The sequence below is a fragment of the Pavona decussata genome, unplaced genomic scaffold (genome assembly GCF_977016875.1).
Source record: "Pavona decussata unplaced genomic scaffold, jaPavDecu1.1 SCAFFOLD_335, whole genome shotgun sequence".
NCBI lineage: Eukaryota > Metazoa > Cnidaria > Anthozoa > Scleractinia > Agariciidae > Pavona > Pavona decussata.
The window spans coordinates 112,501-132,724 of NW_028145723.1; the positions used below are offsets into that span (position 1 = coordinate 112,501).

The window sequence follows — 20,224 nt, forward strand, 5'->3', positions numbered from 1 at the left end:
ATGAATCAGAAGTGATTGCTGGCTGTGTGGTGTATCTTCAGTGGGCCATTCTGACATTTGTGTGCTTTGTAACCTGACCTTGGATTGGAAGCGAGGCTGAGGGTGTTCTTGTTTTGATACAAGCCTCACTGTTTTTCATATGTAAATGCTAACTAGTTAAAATAAGAATATGTTAAGCCTGGTGAATAAATGAGAATGATGTATAAATCAGTATATGACACAGGTATACTCGAAAAAAAAAAATCTGAGTGCTCCTCGCATATCTGGCTGAAAAGATTCCATCGCATTGTTTCCATTGCGCATTTGCCACACATTGACATTCCAATCCTAGCAGTATGCAGGATGTTTGTCTCGTGAACCCAGTTTAATTGCCTTAGCTCCCACAAGTCTCCTGTAGCTCAGTGATACCAGTAATCGGAATGTCTAAAGGCTGGTTTCCATATGATCGCGGATCGCAGATCGCAGATCGCAATAAGGTCTGCGATCGTCTGCGATCATATGGAAACCAGCCTATAGATAGAACATGGTTCTATCTTCTGCGATCGTCTGCGATCGCGGTCGCAGGATCGCAGACGATTGCAGAAGTAGTTTCCATATGAATGCAGACGATCGCAGACCTTATTGCGATCTGCGATCTGCGATCCGCGATCATATGGAAACCAGCCTTAAGTTTCGACTCTTGATAGGAAATTTTAATTTATTTGAGCGCGACAAAGTTTCATCAATAGAATGCGACAAGAATGAAAAGAACCTTCACGATTTACAGGGGTAATTCAACATCTTATTTGCTCGCATCAGATAAGGAAAAATTCTTATTTAAATACAAATATTAGAATGTCCATAATCTATTTTTATCCAAGGACTGGTACGTTTTAAGGCCCAGCAAGGTGTTCTTGTTTATTTAAAAAAAGAAATCTATGTTGTCACCTAGTTGTTCTTGGCTCATCCTGTCGGGTTAGGAGACAAGTACAAGGATTTTTCCTTTCTTTCTATTTTCGGTCTGTTCCTCTCAGTATTCAAAAGCCCCCAATATATATTGTTTTGTTGTATTCTCATGTAAAATTCTTAAGACTGTAAAGGCTGGTTTCCATATGATCGTGGATCGCAGATCGCAATAAGCTGCGATCATATGGAAACTACTTCTGCAATCGTCTGGGATCCTGCGATCGCGATCGCAGACGATCGCAGAAGATAGAACCATGTTCTATCTAAAGGCTGGTTTCCATACGATCGCAGACATTATTGCGATCTGCGATCCGCGATCATATGGAAACCAGCCTTAAGCGTCTGATGGTTTGGCATTTCTATTTTAAAGTTAGTGGTTGTATTTAGGCATTTTAGGCTCTTTTCGTCTTTTTTTAGAGTCCTTATTATATTGATATCGGCATTTTATGCTGAGGAGGTCACCCTGGTTAAATAACATTTATTATTATAATTAGCCGACGTTTCGGCGTCATTGTGACACCATTCTCAAGGCAAAGTAGATAAATTAATGCGAAGATTTGATTTCTATACTCTACAGTCTCTACAAATTAGCATATTAACAATGGATTACAAGTTCTTCAGGTGAATACCTTGCGATCCATTGTTAATATGCTAATTTGTAGAGACTGTAGAGTATAGAAATCAAATCTTCGCATTAATTTGTCTACTTTGCCTTGCGAATGGTGTCACGATGACGCCGAAACGTCGGCTATTAACTTTAATTATTATTATTATCATCATCATCATCATCATCATCATCATCATCATCATCATCATTATTATTATTATTATTATCAGCTCACCAACTTTTGTTTAAAAAGAAAGCTTCTAAATTTTATGACTTGTTTTTAAAAATAAACCATGTAGTTTTTTTTGTGAACCAATTTAGATTATACTATAAGAAGGCGAAGTTAATATTCTTTAAACTTAAGACCGGGTAATACTGGCAATTTTGCGGTGACGATAACTGGATTTTAACTTTTAACTTGTAATAAAGAGGTAATACCTCGCTCAAAATTGATTGAACTGCGATAAACATCTTATGAGTTCATACTTTTCAATTTCTCAGAAACCTCAACAAGCCATGCTGGGGGAAAACAGCAAGAACAATTACCAGGAAAAGAAGAACGTAAAGCCAACTTGACCCGACAGCTAAGACAGCCAGAACAACAAAGAGATAGCATACAAAGAGAATTGGAAAATTGCCGAGAACAGTTGCGAGAAAGAGCTTTGCGAGAGGGCAGTTTGCTTGAGCAGCTAAGAGCAAAAGAGCAAGAACAAGAAAACTCACAAAGGCATCTGACAGAGATGGAACAGCGGGTGAGGGAGCAAGGCTTGAGAGAGGCCAGCTTACAAGAGCAGCTAAGAGTAAAGGGACAACAACAAGAAAATTCACTAAGAGAAAGGGCAGAGATGGAGGAGAGGCTGACAAATTGCCAAGAACAATTGCAAGAGAGAGACTTGAGAGAGGCAAGCCTACATGAGCAGCTGAGAGAAAAAGAACAACAACAAGAAAATTCACTAAGAGAACGGGCAGAGATGGAGGAGCGGCTGACAAATTGCCAAGAACAATTGCAAGAGAGAGACTTGAGAGAGGCAAGCCTACATGAGCAGCTGAGAGAAAAAGAACAACAACAAGAAAATTCACTAAGAGAACGGGTAGAGATGGAGGAGCGGCTTGCAAACTGTGAAGGGCAAATAAGAGAAAAAGATGAAGAAGTGGCTAACATACAGCAACGCGTTTCCACCTTAGAGAGACAGCTGGGAGCAAAAGAACAGGAGGTGAATGAACTTGAGTTGAGTCTTACAGCAGCTCGGCAAACACTGAACCAACAGCGTCAACAAGAAACATGTGACTGGGTCATTTCCCGCCACGAAATTCAATTGACAGACAAGTGCCTTGGGAGGGGAAGTTGGGGAAGCGTTAACGAGGGAACATACTGCGGCTGTAGTATAGCGGTGAAACAGATTCATGAGTTAATTTTGTCGCGTCATAACAGACGCTTGTTTGAGAGAGAAATGAACATTGCTTCAAGATGCCGCCATCCTTGCTTGTTGCAATTCATTGGAGCAACAAATGACGAGGGAAGCCCTTTGTTTGTCACCGAGCTCATGGAAAGAAGTTTACGAGCGTTGTTAGAGCAGCGCGAACTCTCTGAAACAGAAATCACTGTCATTTCTCTAGATGTTGCCCGAGCACTGAACTACCTTCACCAAAAGAGGCCCTCTCCTATTATTCACCGTGATGTCAGTAGTGCTAATGTGTTGCTATGGCGACAGAGTGACCAGTGGAGAGCTAAAGTTTCAGATTATGGCACTGCTAATTTCATTCAGCAGACTATGACAGTGGCTCCTGGAGCTCCAATTTATAGCGCGCCTGAAGCACTTTCTTCAAGTCAGACAGCCATGGTCAGTACAATTTATTGAGTTAAAAATGCACTGAACTATTAAGTGGTTCTTTGAGATTCTTGAAGATTGTTGGAGAATGGTTGCAGTGCTCCAAGATTTGTTTAGTCCGATGGGTCGCGGATTAGGCCAAATCTTATGTTGGTAACTCTACTGAACACTCAATCTTTTTGACCTTGTCGCGCTCAGTTTTAGAGGAAACTACCCAAGCCTATATATTATTTTAAAGCTTGGATAAAACAAAAATAAACGCACTACAAGACCTTAAGTTGCAAATCGACCTTGCCTTATAAACGTGAATTACACGCATAACCAATAACCATTAAACTCTACGAAACATTCCGTGGTTGAAAGATCTGTAGCAGGCATTGGCCTCATAAATCAGGTCGGAAATTTAGAAAAATTGTTTTAGTTTTGAAAGTATAAACTTCAAATCGCCTATACTTTGTTTTGAAGTAACATATCAGAAATCTCCGACGCGATTTCATAGGCCAATGCGTACTAAACACCTGAGAAGAGCTCAACATTAATTGGTTTTTCCGCCCACTGAGAAGTCAAAACCTCTTTTAGTTCGCAACAGAAGCCGTTCTTGTGATTTCAAGTTTCGTAGATTTTGTTGTTGTATGTTTTAAAGACCGGCACATTAGTTACATGTAATAGGCCCCTTTTTCCAGTTGCTTTGAAGCTCATTTTGAAAGCGAGGCTTCGTGCGTAATTTTTATGATGAAAATCAGTTTTCATTCATATGCAAGCAAAACTAATTTTCACATCAAAAGCTTTGCACTTAGGCTCGCTTTCGTAATGAGGTTCAAGGCAATAGACTCTTCTTCAAAATGGTGGCCGAAAATTCACATAAGATAAAAATTAAAAACGTATACCAGCACTAGAATAAGCACTTTTACTTTAGTAACCCTGCAAATTTTCAGCATATCAGGTGTAATATCAGCTGAAAAAATGTGAGTTAAAAAATGAAAAATTTACAGACGTTTGTATGACTGGGCGTATGACGTATACCCCCAGTCATACAAACGTCTGAATATTTGTCAAATCTCATCTTACGTTTCCTTAGCTAATATAACACCTAAAATGCTGAAACTTTGCAAGGTTACTAAAGTAAAGGTGCCCTAGCCTTTCCAGTGCTGGTATCTGTTTTACATTCAGTTCAATTTTAACTCATTCAAATCTGTTGCCGAGAAGGGTCTATTCCGAAATGGGCTATTCCATCAGCGTCAATCCCCCCGGGCATTAGTGGGGACATTTTCCTCATTGTCCTTCCCGAGGCCCTGGGTATTAGTCTTGCCCGCGGCATTTGACAGCCTCGTGATTTTTACCGCACAACGCTTTTACTTCCTTTCAATGACAAGTGTCATTAGTATGAGGTAAAAGTTCATATTCTTTTTAGATATTGACCACAGATGTATTAATAGTTCAATACTTATAATAAGGTTATTCTTTGTTTTTATAGGTTGATGTTTACAGCTTTGGTGTTCTTCTCTGTGAAATGTGCATCGGGGAAATGCCAGACCCTGAAAGGCGTGAAGAGCAACTCTTAATGGTGACGAACCGTGTGATTAGAGGCCTGGTACGGAGGTGCCTGCAGACAGATCCTGCGGAGAGACCAAATATGGAAGAGATTATTCAAGAACTGGAGCAGTTTACTGAAACATTATAATTAATATGAAATGGCATGTAAGTCTCTTTAATCTCTCTTTCCGACTTTATGTGAATAGTTAATAGAAAAAATATTTGATAGTTTTTAGTAGTTTGTAATTCTTATTCATGTAAAAACTGTAGCTTTTAGGTAGCAACTTTTATAGACTATGGTATCTCAAGTATGTTTAATTATTTTCAAGTAGTTTTCTTGTACGTCTCAGAATGTTTATCTGATACAGATTTAGGACATTTAAAGGCAATTGTAGCCAAAGTGTTTGAAAATAATGTGGTAGACCAAAGTTGACCAAAAGGAGGTAGAATAGTTTTTTTGGAAGCTTTTAGTCGTTAATGAAGCTCGTGTAAATAGTTTTAGGAGAAATATGTTTTATAAATAGTTTTTAGCAGTTTAGTTTACGCTAGGTACTGGTTTTTTTTATCAATGACCGTATTTCTCTTTTGTAGTATTTTTCATTATTCTGCAGTGGTTTTAGATTTAGGACATTTCACAACAGTTGTAGTCGTACCCAAAACAATACAAAGATGAGTTTAAATAGTAAAAAGACCCTCGCAGTTAGTACGCAACTTAAGCAGTTGCGAAAAGAAGGCCGAAAAAAATTACGAACTCACAATATGACCAACTCCCAGTTGGCTTGATAGCTCAGTTGCTAGAGCACTGCATCGGCATCGCAGTGGTCATGTGTTCGAATCCCGTTCAAGCCTGAATTTTTGTCAGGCTTTCTTTTTGTAACTGCTTAAGTTGCGTACTAACGGCGAGGATCTTTCTTCTATTTAATCTTTCATCCACAGTTCAATATATGATGTTTTATGTATTCATATTCAAAAAGATGAGTAGCGCACAATTGTCTAAACTGAGTAAGAGTAGTATGTAAAACGATTTTAGTAGTTCGTATAGGTTTTTTTTCTTGGAATATTTTGATATTTAAGGTTGCAAGGTTTATGATCGGTGAACCTGTTATTTATTTGTTTATTTTTTTCTATATTTTTTTTCTTTTCGGTTTTACTTTTTTCTTCTCTGTTTATTAGGGCCTAGATGAAAATTACATACATTACTCGCAAAAAATTTCGGACGATTTTAATTTCGGACAAAAATAGTGTCCGAAAATAAAACCGTCCAAAATTTTAATCGTCCGAAAGTTTTACAGTATAGTATAAAGCTTTAAAAGCACTTTCTGGGCGACGGCAACACATATTGAAAGCCAATATACCTGATATGGCTAGAATTCCGATTAGGCGGCTTTGCTCAGTCGTTCTTTTTATCACTGGAAAAAAAAATATTTGAGACACTGCTTGAGGCATAAGCTTGATTGAGTTTGTGTTATTTTCTCGTTTGTGTATCCGGCTTTAAAACCTTGAAAGTACAGTAAAACTATCATTTTCACAGATTTTATTTCAGTCTAATTCATGTTTTTTAGTCGTAAATTTACTTTAGGCATGTTTCAGCGCAGTGTCCGAAATTTTTGTCCGAAATTTGTCCGAAAGGAGGGAAAAAGTGTCCGAAAATTAAACGTCCGAAATTTTTTGCAAGTAATGTAGGTTTTTCTTGTCACGTTTACTTAATTGCTTGCCTACTTGTTTCCTAGCCAGCTGGCTGGCTTGTTAGCTACAATCAGCTAGCCAGTTACTTAGTTTATACTTTCTTTCTTACTTATGTGCCTACTTACTGTTATTGTGAATTCGATTCCTCAGTTGATGTCTTTCTGATATAGAGGTACGACGTTTCAAAACAAGTTGTAATCAATGCAACTTACTGAGCTAGACTAAATTAATTTAACTAGAAGAAAGAGCAACAACAACAAAACAAAAAAAGGGAAAGGTAGAAAGATAGGATAAGATCGAGACCGCAAACTGAGCGACAGGAAGCGCGAGCCCAACCGATTGTGAAGCGGCGCCTTCAGTCTTACCAGGAATTCTTAGATTGGAAAAGGGAGGCCAAGGACATTGTGAACGATTCCTTCAATGTGACAAATATTTATTGAATGACAATTGGCTCTTTTCATGGGACCATGGAAATACTCTAAGCATGAAACTGAACTGGGTACACGTGCAGTATACTCTATCAGTATACTCTGCCGGTGACAACGTTCCAAATTTCTAAAAAGCTTGTTTTCTGTTGTTTACTCCGACTGCGATTTAACCTTTTGAGGACTAACAGTATTCAAGCTTATTCTGATAGGCTGATAGTTGTGTCATTTTTATGTGAGGTTTGTGGCCCCCACATAACGTTGTTTTGGAAGAGTTCGTGAGGTTGTGATTCGTAAAATGACGTGAAGAGAAAAATGTCATTTTTAGCACACAATAGCTGTGTTCGCACTTGGCTACCAATCAGAAAGGCTGTGCACATTCAGCGTCCGCTCTTTTTATGTAACTGATACCAAACACCGAGAAGTGAGTTGGAAAAACGAGGCGCAGCCGAGTTAAAAAAAAAATAGGTCGGGGTGTATGGAAAACGGATGAAACACTTTCGAGTGTTTGACAAAGCTTCCCAAACCATCAATAATTCTTGCAGTTATTCAAAGCAAAACTCCACCAAATTTTATGACCTCCTTCACGGTAGTGAATGCTTTGTTTTCTCTTCAATAACCATTAATGAGTTTGAGAAGAACCGATAAATAAATTGCATCATTTTCTGTGTCGTTGCAGTCATATTTTCATCAACTCTGCATTCAACGCCCAGATCTTTTTGAAGGAGACAAAGATAGACTAAAATGTTATTAAATAGATTCTTTTGCTATAGCTGTTTGATATTAAAATTCAGAGGAGGACATCAAAGCTATTTACATATGTTTACAGTAAATAATTTTAGAGTTGTAGCAAAACGTTAGTTCAAGATTGGATGTAGATTAATGTTGGTTTACATTGGGAAACGGAATCATCTTGGAACTTTTTTTAATCTCTTTTATAACCCATGTTTTAAATACACATTTTTTAGAGTTTGTCAGAGTTTCTATTTATCGTACTATTCCGAGATGCGCAGAACGTATGCTCAGAGCATGCCTGGCCCAGAGCCTTAATCCCAGAGCTCGTGGCGTGTGGCCTTGGCTGACCCACAACGCGTGCGGGCTCTGGGGACGGCATTGCCATAAGCTTGTTCACCAGCTATTTTGTTTCATCCTTGGTGGTCCTTGGGCCAATTTAATGAAACATTTACACTTGTAATTAACAGTCTTGGCCTTGTTATAGACGCTTACTCAACAAAGGAGTCAAATAAACATTATTTGTCTTTCAAAAACTCATAATAATAATTCATAAGTCCATTGACCTATCAAATGGTCGATAATACATCACGTGCAGTGACTTTATATCGATAAACCTCCTCCTCATTAGTATTCGGTGTTTTATCAGCTGATAAAACACTCCTCGTTATGCGGTGTTTTTCTCGTATGCTAATTTCCAACGTTCACAAAAGCATAATTGTTATGAACTCTATTGACACACGCTTTTCCAGGAATGTTTCTGAAGCCGTTCAAAAAACTCGCAGCACGTGTTTTATCGGGTTTTCCGATAAAACACTCCTGCTCGTTTTTTAAACATTACTTAACGATACTGATCTCGTTTTTGAGCTTTTCATTGAGTTTCTATTTTGTGTGCGCGTGTCATACTACAAGGACCTACAAGTGTAAATGGTTAATTAAATTGATCCCTGGTGAGGGCTTGTGCACCACTGAAATAAAACGGCGGCCGGGATAGATTACTTTTACTCATGCCACCAGTATTGTTTGTTTTAATTTAGAATAACTTCCGTAGTAAGTAGCAATAACTGATTCAGATGTTGAATAAAGCAGTTGTGTGAATCTACTTGTCCTTGTTGGGAATAATCTCCTCGAGCCTTTCGCAACCGTTAAAGACCAAGATGTGACATTTGATGCAAACCTTTCTTTCGCTGACCACATCCTCAAAACCGTTTCGTCTTGCATGTCAAGTTTGGCCCAAGTTAATCGTGTCAACTACGTGTTTGACAGACAAAGTTTAATAACAATTATTAATCCCTTAGCTTTGAGCAAACTCTTTTATTGTTCAGAAGGAGAAGTCGTGGGTGCAGTGATTGTGGTGGTAATTGCGGCGATGTGAATATGAAGGGTAGAAATAAATGTTGTGCCGCTTGCACTAAGGTCACAAAGATGATAAGAGAAATTAACTCGATAGGGTAAGATCATTTTAAGTTTCATGGGTTCACATAGCACTTTAACTTACACTACAGAGTTAATTCTCTGAACCACCATCGTTTGTTGTTGGTTCGTTTGGATTTTTCTGAACCATCGTCAGCTTGAAGCTGTTCAGAACTTCCCCGCCCGTATAATCAGCTGCACCACGAAATTTTATCGCGTCTCTTCCGTCCTGAAAGATCTACGTTGACTACCAGTCAAATGGCGGCCGTTTTTTTTTTTCTAACTTAGCTGCCTACTCTATCAGGGCAGTTCATCGAAATCTAAGGGCCGTTTACAAGAAAAAATGGTACGGACCCGTTAAAAGTGGTACGGTACCCACAGTTTTCAAGTATTTTGGGTCTTAAGAGCGGCTGCCTGTAAGAATCGAGAACTGCATTTCAGCGACCACTTGGTCGAATTTCTGATATTTCGCCTGAAGATACCCTTGAATTAACTATTTTCGAAAATCATATTTTAAAGTTCCAAGGTATTTTATTTTTTGAGAAAATTGCGAGAGTTTGAAATGCGGCCTAGGTGCGGTCACGGGCCGATGAAAACCGCAAAAAATTTAGGTCAAAGGACGAAGCACCGTTCACGGTGTAAAATAAACCAATGAACTTGAAATTTTACACAAACCTAGACCAACCATCCCACAAGAAAATTAATACAATAAACATTTTAAACTCGCTGGCTGCTTTCTAAAGCATGCAGATTTGTGTACGCTACTCAAAATGGCCTCGAAACTAATGCCTATTTTCATTAAAATAAAAGTGTTTCTGGTATGTCATTTTCTCTAAATCAAATCTCATATCTCGAAAGACGAAGAAAAGAACTTTATTTGTTCCAAGTTTCAAGCTCTGATTCAAACTCTTTCCCACTCAAGGAAGATCGAATATGCGTGCGATACTTGCGGCTCGCAATCACGTCACGAATTATGAGAACAGAACCGATTCACAAACACTTGACATCTGGAGCCCGTGAATGTTTCCAAACATCACATATTAGGCCCTAAAACTAATCAGATTGACTGAAGACAGCCATTCAATGTTTTTCGATCCCAGATTTCTTTCCTACTCTGCTCTAAAATAATATAGTTATTCCGGTCAATTAGCCTACGAAACATGCGCAACAAATTTGCATACCATTTCGATGTCGCAGGAAAAAGTAGTGCAAATCAAACTTTACAGCTCCTTTATCTTCTTAAATGAAGCGGTCGATCAGTAAAATGGAGAAAAACGTGTGACTTTGTTCCTTCCGTGTTGTTTTGAGTGTTCGTTTTAAGCAGCGACGGCTCAAATCAATAAGCTAGCCTGACACTGAACAACTGTAACTCGATATTTACTTCGCTGATGTGGGTAACGCCCACGTGATCTTGGCCAGGCATTTCGGTATGGAATCCTGCGCGTACAGGGCGCTTTAAGAAACTGTAAATAGTGAAAAATTACTGCTTGTGGGCCAAGCTACGACTACCCTGGTGATGAAAACCTTGTCAAGCTAAAATACTGTACAAGAGATGCGAGCCGCCCTAGCCCATCTTGCCAGCTTTGGTTGTTGTTGTTGTTGTTGTTTTTTTGCAAAAAAAATTCAAGTATCAGTGTCATTTCGTTTTTTAACTTACAGTTATACAGACCCTGGAACGTCAATTTTTTCGTGAAAAAAAAAAAAAAAAAAAAAAAACACCCATAACCACATTCCTCACAATTAAAAATATAAAATCTGTATATTTGAGAGCATAGTAGCGAATTTTCCACCGACCACCAACCCGACCTCCCCCTCCCCCCTAGCAATAAGCGTCAATAATGCTGTGGTTATTGTTTACTTTCCTAATGACCGTTTTCTCGCTGCTCCTGCCAGTTTTTTTCAACTCCGTGAAAAAAAATAATAACAGGAAATCTGAAATTGGAAAATGTATAGGCGAAATACGGCCCTCACCCGCACGTGCTAGTGATAAGGTAGTTACGGCCCTCACCCGCTTGCGCTAATAAGTTAGTTTTCGTGGCCATCATCAGACAGACCAAGGCTGGCAAGATTCCTATCTTCTCGGAAATTGAAAGAAACTGGCAGGAACAACGAGAAAACCGGTTTAGGAAAGTAAACAATAACCACAATTGACGCTTATCGCAAGGGGGGATGGGGACGGGGGTGGGGGAGGTCGGGTTGGTCGGTGGGGAATTCACTACTCTGATACCCTAAAAGTTAAAAATTTTATATTTTTAATTGTGGAGATGGTGGTTATGGATAGATTTTTTTTTTTTTTGCGAAAAATCGACGTTCCAGGATCTGCATTACTGTAAGTCAAAAAATCAAAAACTGACACTAATACTTTAACGTCGAGTTTTTTCGCGGAAAAAAACAAAGCTGGAAAGGTGGGCTCTCAGATCTCTTGTACAGTCTTTAAGCTTGACAAGGTCATCATCACCAGGGTAGTCATAAGCAGTACTTTTCTGAAAGCGCCCTGAACGCGCAAAGTGCCTGGCCAGGATCACGTGTGCGTTACCCACATCAACGAGGTGAATATCGAGTTACAGTTGTTCAGTGTCAGGCTAGCTTATTGATTTGAGCCGTAGCTGCTAAAAACGAACACTCAAAACAACAAGGAAGGAACAAAGTCACACGTTTTTCTCCATTTTACTGATCGACTGCTTCATTTAAGAAGCTAAAGAAGCTGTAAAGTTTGATTTTCACTACTTTTTCCTGCGACATCGAAATGGTATGCAAATTTGTTGCACATGTTTCGTAGGCTAATTGACCGGAATAACTGTATTATTTTAGAGCAGAGTAGGAAAGAAATCTGGGATCGAAAAACATTGAATGGCTGTCTTCAGTCAATCTGATTAGTTTTAGGGCCTAATATGTGATGTTTGGAAACATTCACGGGCTCCAGATGTCAAGTGTTTGTGAATCGGTTCTGATCTCATAATTCGTGACGTGAATTGCGAGCCGCAAGTATCGCACGCATATTCGATCTTCCTTGAGTGGGAAAGAGTTTGAATCAGAGCTTGAAACTTGGAACAAATAAAGTTCTTTTCTTCGTCTTTTGAGATATGAGGTTTAATTTAGAGAAAATGACATACCAGAAACACTTTTATTTTAATGAAAAATAGGCATTAGTTTCGAGGCCATTTTGAGTAGCGTACACAAATCTGCATGCTTTAGAAAGCAGCCAGCGAGTTTGGAATGTTTATTGTATTAATTTTCTTGCGAGATGGTTGGTCTAGGTTTGTGTAAAATTTCAAGTTCATTGGTTTATTTTACACCGTGAACGGTGCTTCGTCCTTTGACCTAAATTTTTTTGCGGTTTTCATCGGCCCGTGACCGCACCTAGGCCGCATTTCAAACTCTCGCAATTTTCTCAAAAAATAAAATACCTTGGAACTTTAAAATGTGATTTTCGAAAATAGTTAATTCAAGGGTATCTTCGGGCGAAATATCAGAAATTTGACCAAGTGGTCGCTGAAATGCAGTTCTCGATTCTTGCAGGCAGCCGCTCTTAAAATCAAATATCCTTCTTTGGCTTTTCGAATGCTATCATTATTGGAATTTATGAGCTCCAGTGCAATTGATTGAAAAGTACTAGCTACTGCTCTTTAGCAGACATGAAAACGGACGTTCAAAAAGTCATTGTAGTCTTTGTTGCTGTTGTATTTTTTTTTTTTTTTTTTTGTTTGTTCTTCAGTTTTATTGGACTTCAGAGCCGGCGCAGCTGAGGGACTGTTTGTAGTGAAGAGTTATATTCAGGCAAACAACACAACAGCTGGAAGGCAAACGGATATTTGGTCAAGTTCCTTTTTACTTTAAATTGTCTTTCGCGTTTTTCGACTACGTCTCGGCGTTTTTTTTTTTTAGTAATCCTGAATAGACAAGACAGCTCCATCTTGCTCGCTTTGGTAGCCAAACACAGCGTAGGGTTTGCCCACTCGCGGAGCCAACCATATACAATGGAACCCCACTTTATGGACACCCGCTAATTACGGACAGTTGTGTTGGTACCGACCAACAGCTCATATATTTTCTCTTACGGCCCGCTTAAAATGGACAACTGACACTTTTCTGTGAGCCGAGTGACATGCTCTTATACAAAGTTAACCCGGCTTGCTTTACGCGCACTGTACGTAAAGTTGCCAATATATTCTGTCCATCTGACTGAACTACAAACTGAAAATGTCAGTGTAGAGCAAAGTCACGAAAAAAGCTGCTAATTGCGGAATTTATGTAGGTGACGGGATATTAAAGACGAACAAACATGGCGCGTAATCTATCGCATTATTTATTGAGAGCTTCCGTTGTAGAAGATAGGGCATGTGCGCGATGGATCATTGTTTTCAGCAAACAATCTTTGTAGTGATTATCCGTGTGGCTTTGGAAATGCAACAGTAAGCCAGCCTGTTATTTGGTTTTGTGTACACCTGTGTTTCAATCCATGTACCCCCATGTACCATTTGCGATTATTTTCATACCAATAAACGTTAGTTATGACATTAAACAACGTTCTGTTGCTTTAAAATTGTATGCTTGTGTCCCTGACGTCTTTATATCGATAAAACATTTCTCCTTGACGTTTATTCTAAGAGCCCACTTATTATATTACGGACAGCCGGATAATCTGGATAATACCAAACCTTTCCCGTGTCCCTTTGGCGTCCGTACTTACCGGGTTCCACTGTAGTAGTACTAGTTATTAACCGTCCGTTTCCAGATGTTTTCCTTTTCCTTCTTTTTATTCTAACTAGTTATCGTGTCGATCACACGCCTCAAACTTTGCGCGACGAAACTTGAGACTCCAAAATAAAAAATCATATTCTCCTCGCTTTACGGCTACGTCCGTTTTTATATGCTTCTATTTGGGAGAATTTGTTTCAACATCCTGAACTGGAATCTCTGGTGATCATTTCTTTCTCCTAAATGTTTGATCTATTAGTGACATTGTAACGAGAAGCGTTAGGGGCATAGCTTTTTTAGGCGGTGGTCAAATGAACACTTGTCATTATTAGTTGTTTTAAGACATTGCCTGCGTTTTATTTTTACTCAAACCACTGTCGCAAACACTAAACTTAAAGATGTTTCTATATAGTGATGGGGGAGGGGGAACCAAGAAACTGAAGCTACCAAAGAAAAGGCGGATGTTAATTTCCAACATTTTTTTTTTATTCAAAAAAATAGGCTTACTTTCTAACAATCAGTATAGCTTATGCATCAGTCAAGACTCAATTTCAGCGGTGCCATCACCTCTCGGGCATTAGCCGGCCGTTTTTTCACTGACGTTGCAGGCGTTAGTCTATCCGTGGGTATTTGACGGTCTGACGATTTGCGCCTCATAATACCGTCTATTCAGTTCACCAACAAAGAGAATAAATTTTTGATTAACGGACAACTTCGTCTGAGAAGGAAATAATTGAGATGGTATATATGCAGAACGAATGGCCATTACCACAAAACTGAGAAATAGGACTTATCCGAGGCTTTATTTGGTGTGAATAAGCTTTTATTGGAAGAATAAGCTTTTTTCGCCAAGAAGCGAAAAAAACCCACATAATTTGCACTGTGGTGCATTTGACCAACTCCAGATTGTCCCACCTGAAGGCGGTGTTCAGGAAGTCTCAGACTGAACCGGATAAACTTTTCATCGATGGTAAACTTGTGTTCTAGGTATGATTTAAATACTAGTAGGTGTGATAAACATTTATTCGTGTTTGTATGTTATGTAAGCGATGAAACCTTTATTTACAACTAATGAATGTAAATTGTGTTCGTCAATAGTATTGTCATTATTACATGCAGTTAACTTCCTTGTAAATGTACGTTATGCTTTAAGTCATTTCTTTATAAAGAAATAAAAAAAATGTAAAAAATGCTATTATTATAAACGACAATCATTTTAGATCCGCCATGAACATTGACCGATTACAGCCGGCAACCTGTTCCCAAAAATATCTAAAAGTAGCAAACTTTTGGTGCTGTTTGCTGAGATAAAAACACAAGTTAAGCGTTCGAAGTCCCCTCAACTATAATCCACCCCACCCCACCCGCCTCTCCTCGGGTTGTGAGTTATTTTTATTTGGTTTTCGATTTTTGTGTAGTTTAGACAAGCACAACATAATTAATGTAATCTCCTGAAGTGTAAGGAGATAAAGGTATCACCCGCTGGAAAAAACTTACCCATTTGAAGTTCTTGGAGCAAATACTAGTGAAGTACGAATAGAATTGCAATGGCTGTTGCGCTGCATATGTAAACTTGCTGTTATTCCTTATAGTGTATATGACAGAATTATTTTTATTTGCTTGATCAAATGATCATGTTGTCGCGTATGAAAATAGAAGTAAAAATCCCTTATCACTTTTTCTTCCCCACGTTTGAGGCGTATACAAGAGTCAACTTTCTCTTCCGGTTGGGTACAATACAGCGCAAGACGGGAGACTGGGGATATTAGTGTTGTGTCGTCAATACAGGAACGCTTTGTCTCTCGGTTTCTCTATTCCTCAGTTGTTTCATTCTGAGCTGTCAACAATCCCATTCAAAATTTCGTCCGCACAGTTTTCTTCCTCGGCACACGAAAAACAACTTTTTACAATAACTGCCCAAATTCCCGCGCGCTGATTGGCTCGTAGCTATTGTCTATAAGAGAACAGACAATAAAAATGACGTCAGATGTAACGCGCGCGCCTGCGGCTCGTGGTTCCACTTGAGTTTTGAACATTTTTTGACGTCATTTTATGGTCTACAAGAATATAGACCATAGAAAACTGCCGTCGATTTGTTAAGTGGAATAGAGAAATCGATAGACTAACGTTCTTGTAATGACGTCACAGCCCAACCCAGTCTCCTGTCTTTCGCGCTATTTATATCCAACCGGAAGTAAACCTTGACACTTTTATACTCCTCAAACGCAGGAAAGAAAAATTGATCGGGAATTTTGTTTCGATTTTCATTCGAGAACAACTTAAAGATTTGATCAAGCAAATTTAAAAAAAATGCTGTAATATACACTTTACGCTCTGCCAACATTCCTAAACAAAACTCTTCATCACATTTATTTTTTAGCCTTTTCTACAAAATAAACGTCAAACCGTCCATTGTGGATTACATTCCATTTCACAACGACAACATCAAGAGAAGAACGATGACAAAATATTTGCTTCATTTAGCTATCATAAATGGCAGTAATAACGTAACATTTTTCCACTAAAGTGAGTTTTCTCTCTCTTTTTCTTTTCTTATCAAGGGTCATTGACCAGACGTCATCCGGTTGCGCTGAAGCAAAGCTGATAATTTGAATTTCACGGAAGTTGATGAAATCTTGTACTTGTTGATTCTCATGCGCTAAACACGGTCCCTTTTCTACAATTCTTCCATTTTAATTTTGCTGTTTCGCTCCTTACTATAGAGCAATCGAAGGATACGTCTGTACTTCTTAAAGTAGTTAATAGTCATGGACTACAAACAGAAAATCCCCGAGCTTCTGAAAAGATATCGGAAGGCAATTCGGAATTGCGGCGACGTACCATCAAACAAGCTGAAAAATCTGAGTACGTTTGTAAGGGTGAGGAAGTGCGCCTCGAACTGCAAATATGTGAATATGAAGGGTAGAAATAAATGTTGTGCCGCTAGCACGAAGATGATAAGAGAAATTAACTCAATAGGGTAAGATCAAGGTTTTAAGTTCCATGGGTTCACATAGCACTTGAACTTACACTACAGATTTTAATTCTCTTAACCACCATCTTTTGTTGTTGACCCGTTTGGATTCTGCTGAACCATCGTCAGCTTGAAGCTGTTCAGAACTTTTCCGCCCGTATAATCAGCAGCACCACGAAGTTTGATCACGTCTCTCCCGTCCAGAAAGATCTACGTTGACTACCAGTCAAACGGCGGCTGTTTTTTCGTGCCGCTTTAATTGTTGCCCTTTCAGTGTATGACGGGCTCCGCACCCCATCTTATCGCTCGTCGCAGTTCTTGGTAAGTGGGTGTGTTATTCGCAATTCGCAAGCTTTACACATTCCTTTATTAAAGCTAAGACTTGACAAAGGTCTTCATCATCGAATTGCCACTTCATAAGTTTTTAAGTGACAATTAAAATAGGAGCCCCTTGGGTAGTGTCAATAAAGTTTGTATTGTATCGAAGCACTTCGTCCATAAACTTAGCTGCGTATTCTATCAAGAAAGTTCATCGAAACTAAGGCCCGTTTACAAGAAAAATGGTACGGACCCGTTAAAAGTGGTACGGTACCCACAATTTTCAAGTATTTTGAGTCTTAAAATCAAATATCCTTCTTTGGCTTTTCGAATGCTATCATTATTTGAATTTATGAGCTCCAGTTCAATGACTTTAATGTCGTTGATTAAAAATTACTGACCCTGCTCTCTAGCAGACATGAAAAAGGACGTTCAAAAAGTCAGTCTAGTCTTTGTTGCTGTTGTTGGTTTTTTTTTTTTTTTTTTGCTTGTTTCATTTCTTTTGTGCAAACACTTGCGCTATCTTCAGTTTTATTCGACTTCAGAGCCGGTACAACTGAGGGACTGCTCGTAGTGAAGAGTTATATTCAGGCAAACGACACAACAGCTGGAATGCAAACGAATATTTGGCCAAGTTCTTTTTTACTTATTTTGTTCTTCGCGTTTTTCGACTACGCCTCGGCGTTTTTTTCGAGTAATCCTGAATAGACAAGACAGTTACATCTTGCCCGCTTTGGTAGCCAAACACAGCGTAGGGTTTGTCCACTCGCGGAGCCAACCATATACAATGGAACCCCAGTTTACGGACACCCGCTAATTACGGACAGTTGTGTTTGTTCCGAACAACAGCTCATATATTTTCTTCTACGGCCCGCTTAAAATGGACAACTGAGACTTTTCTGTGAACCGAGTGACGTGCTCTTATACAAAGTTAACCTTGCTTTACGCAAAATAGTTATCCGCACACTGTACAAAAAGTTGCCTAATATATTCCGTCCATCTGACTGAACTACAAACTGAAAATGTCAGTGCAGAGCAAAGTCATGAAAAAAGCTGCTAATGGCGAAATTTATGTAGGCGACGGGATATTAAAGACGAACAAAGATAGCGCGTAATCTATCGCATTCTTTATTGAAAGCTTCAGTTGTAGAAGATAGGGCATGTGCGCGATGGATCATTGTTTTCAGCAAACAATCTTTGTGGTAATTATCCGTGTGGCTTTGGAAATGCAACAATAAGCCAGTGTTATTTGGTTTTCTGTACACCTGTGTTTCAATCCATGTACCATTCTTGTTTATTTCCATACCAATAAACGTTCGTTAGGACATTCAACAACGTTCTGTTGCTTTTAGATTGTATGCTTGCGTCTTTGTATCAATAAAACATTTGTCCTTGACGTTTATTCTAAGAGCCCGCTTATTATATTACGCCAGCCGATAATCTGGATAATACCGAAACTTTTCCGTGTCCCTTTGGCGTCCGTATTAACCGGGTTCCACTGTAGTAGTAGAAGTTATTAAACGCCCGTTTTTAGATGTGGCGACTCGCCACTTCTAGTAACACCCATCATTTTGCTTTTTTTCCCTTTTCCTTCTTTTTATTCTTACTAGTTATCGTGTCGATCACACGCCTCAAACTTTGCGCGACGAAATTCACGTTTGAGGCGTTTACAAGAATCAGCTTTCACTTCTGGTTGGCTACAATAAACGCAAGACGGGAGAGTGGGATAGTAGTGTTGTGACGTCAATACAGAAACGCTTAGTCTTGCAGTTTCTTTATTCCTCAGTTGTTTCATTCTGTGTATTTAATATTCCCATTCAAAATTTCGTCCACACAGTTTTCTTCCTCGGCACACAGAAAACAACTGAGGAATATTCCTGTAATGACGTCACAGCCCTACTATCCCCAGTCTACCGTTTTGCGAGGTTTTGTACCCAACCGGATGTGAAATTTGACACTTTTACACTCCTTAAACGCGGAAATGAACAAATGATCAGGAAGTTTGATTTTCATTCGAGAACAACTTGAAGATTTGATCAAGCAAATTAAAAAATCTGTCATATACACTTTAAGCTCTGACAACGTTCCTGAATCAACGCATCAACGTTAAACTGCAAATATTAAGCCATTGTGGATAACGTTCCATTTCACAGCGACTACATTAATGGAAGAACGATGAAAAATTAGATGGTTTTATTCAGCCATTATTAATGGCAGCAAGAACGTAACATTTTCCCGATATAGTGAGTTTTTTCTCTTGTTTTTTTACTTGTCAAAGGTCATTGATCGGACGCCATCCGGTTGCGCTGAAGCAAAGCTGATAATTTGAATTTCACGGAAGATGGTGAAATCTTGTACTTGTTGATTCTCATGCGCTAAACACGGTTCCTTTTCTACAATTCTTCCATTTTAATTTCGCTATTTCGCTCCTTACTATGGAGCAATCGAAGGATACGTCTGTACTTCTTAAAGTAGTGAATAATCCCCGAGCTTCTGAAAAGATATCGGACGGCAATTCGGAATTGCGACGACGTACCATCAAACAAGCTGAGAAATCTGAGTACGTTTGTAAGGGTGAGGAAGTGCGCCTCGAACTGCATGGAAAAGGATTAAAAGAAAAGTTGTCTCAACTCTCCCTCACCGAAAACGAAATGCTTCTAGTTCGTCTGCAACGCAGGCTACCAGCGGAAAAGAGCGGTCAACGCGCAGGGGAACAACGTCACGGACAACCAAAGGCAAGTTCAGAACAATAATACACTGAATAATTTAGATTGAATACTATTTAAACGTATCCTTAATATTTATGAAAATACTCCGGATCGGTACATAGAAATCGATTTCATGTGGAATATAAAAGAAGTAGTTTCTAAGTTTTTAAGTTACAGCTAAGAAGGATCCACTTTTCGAAAATAAATCGCTATCCATTCTCCAACGCTATTTTCACACTAGGGTGGAATCTTCAAACGCTGCGTGTTATTGGTTGTACGCTGGGTGTGCATGGGGATAATCTCGATTGTACAGATTGCAGTCATGAACGACCATGAACCGATCGCTAAGGTAGCGA

General features: G+C 39.0%; 1 protein-coding gene and 1 long non-coding RNA gene across 4 annotated transcripts in view; one reads left to right on the forward strand and one right to left on the reverse strand.

Moving 5' to 3' along the window:
* The window catches only part of LOC146453369 (uncharacterized), a 75,222-nt gene extending 70,160 nt beyond the window's left edge, over nt 1-5,062 (forward strand). For all 3 annotated transcript variants that reach the window (XM_085096703.1, XM_085096704.1, XM_085096705.1), the window contains exons 4-5: nt 2,054-3,393; nt 4,856-5,062. In XM_085096703.1, the coding sequence (XP_084952829.1) occupies nt 2,054-3,393; nt 4,856-5,062 (1,547 nt within the window). The remainder of the gene's footprint in view (nt 1-2,053; nt 3,394-4,855) is intronic.
* A 2,125-nt stretch (nt 5,063-7,187) lies between these two features.
* On the reverse strand, nt 7,188-8,812 carry LOC146453370 (uncharacterized). The gene is made up of 2 exons (XR_014859515.1): nt 7,766-8,812; nt 7,188-7,719 (listed from the first exon to the last, which is right to left on the reverse strand). It is a non-coding gene; the product is annotated as an uncharacterized LOC146453370 (long non-coding RNA).
* Between the last annotated feature and the right edge of the window lie 11,412 nt (nt 8,813-20,224).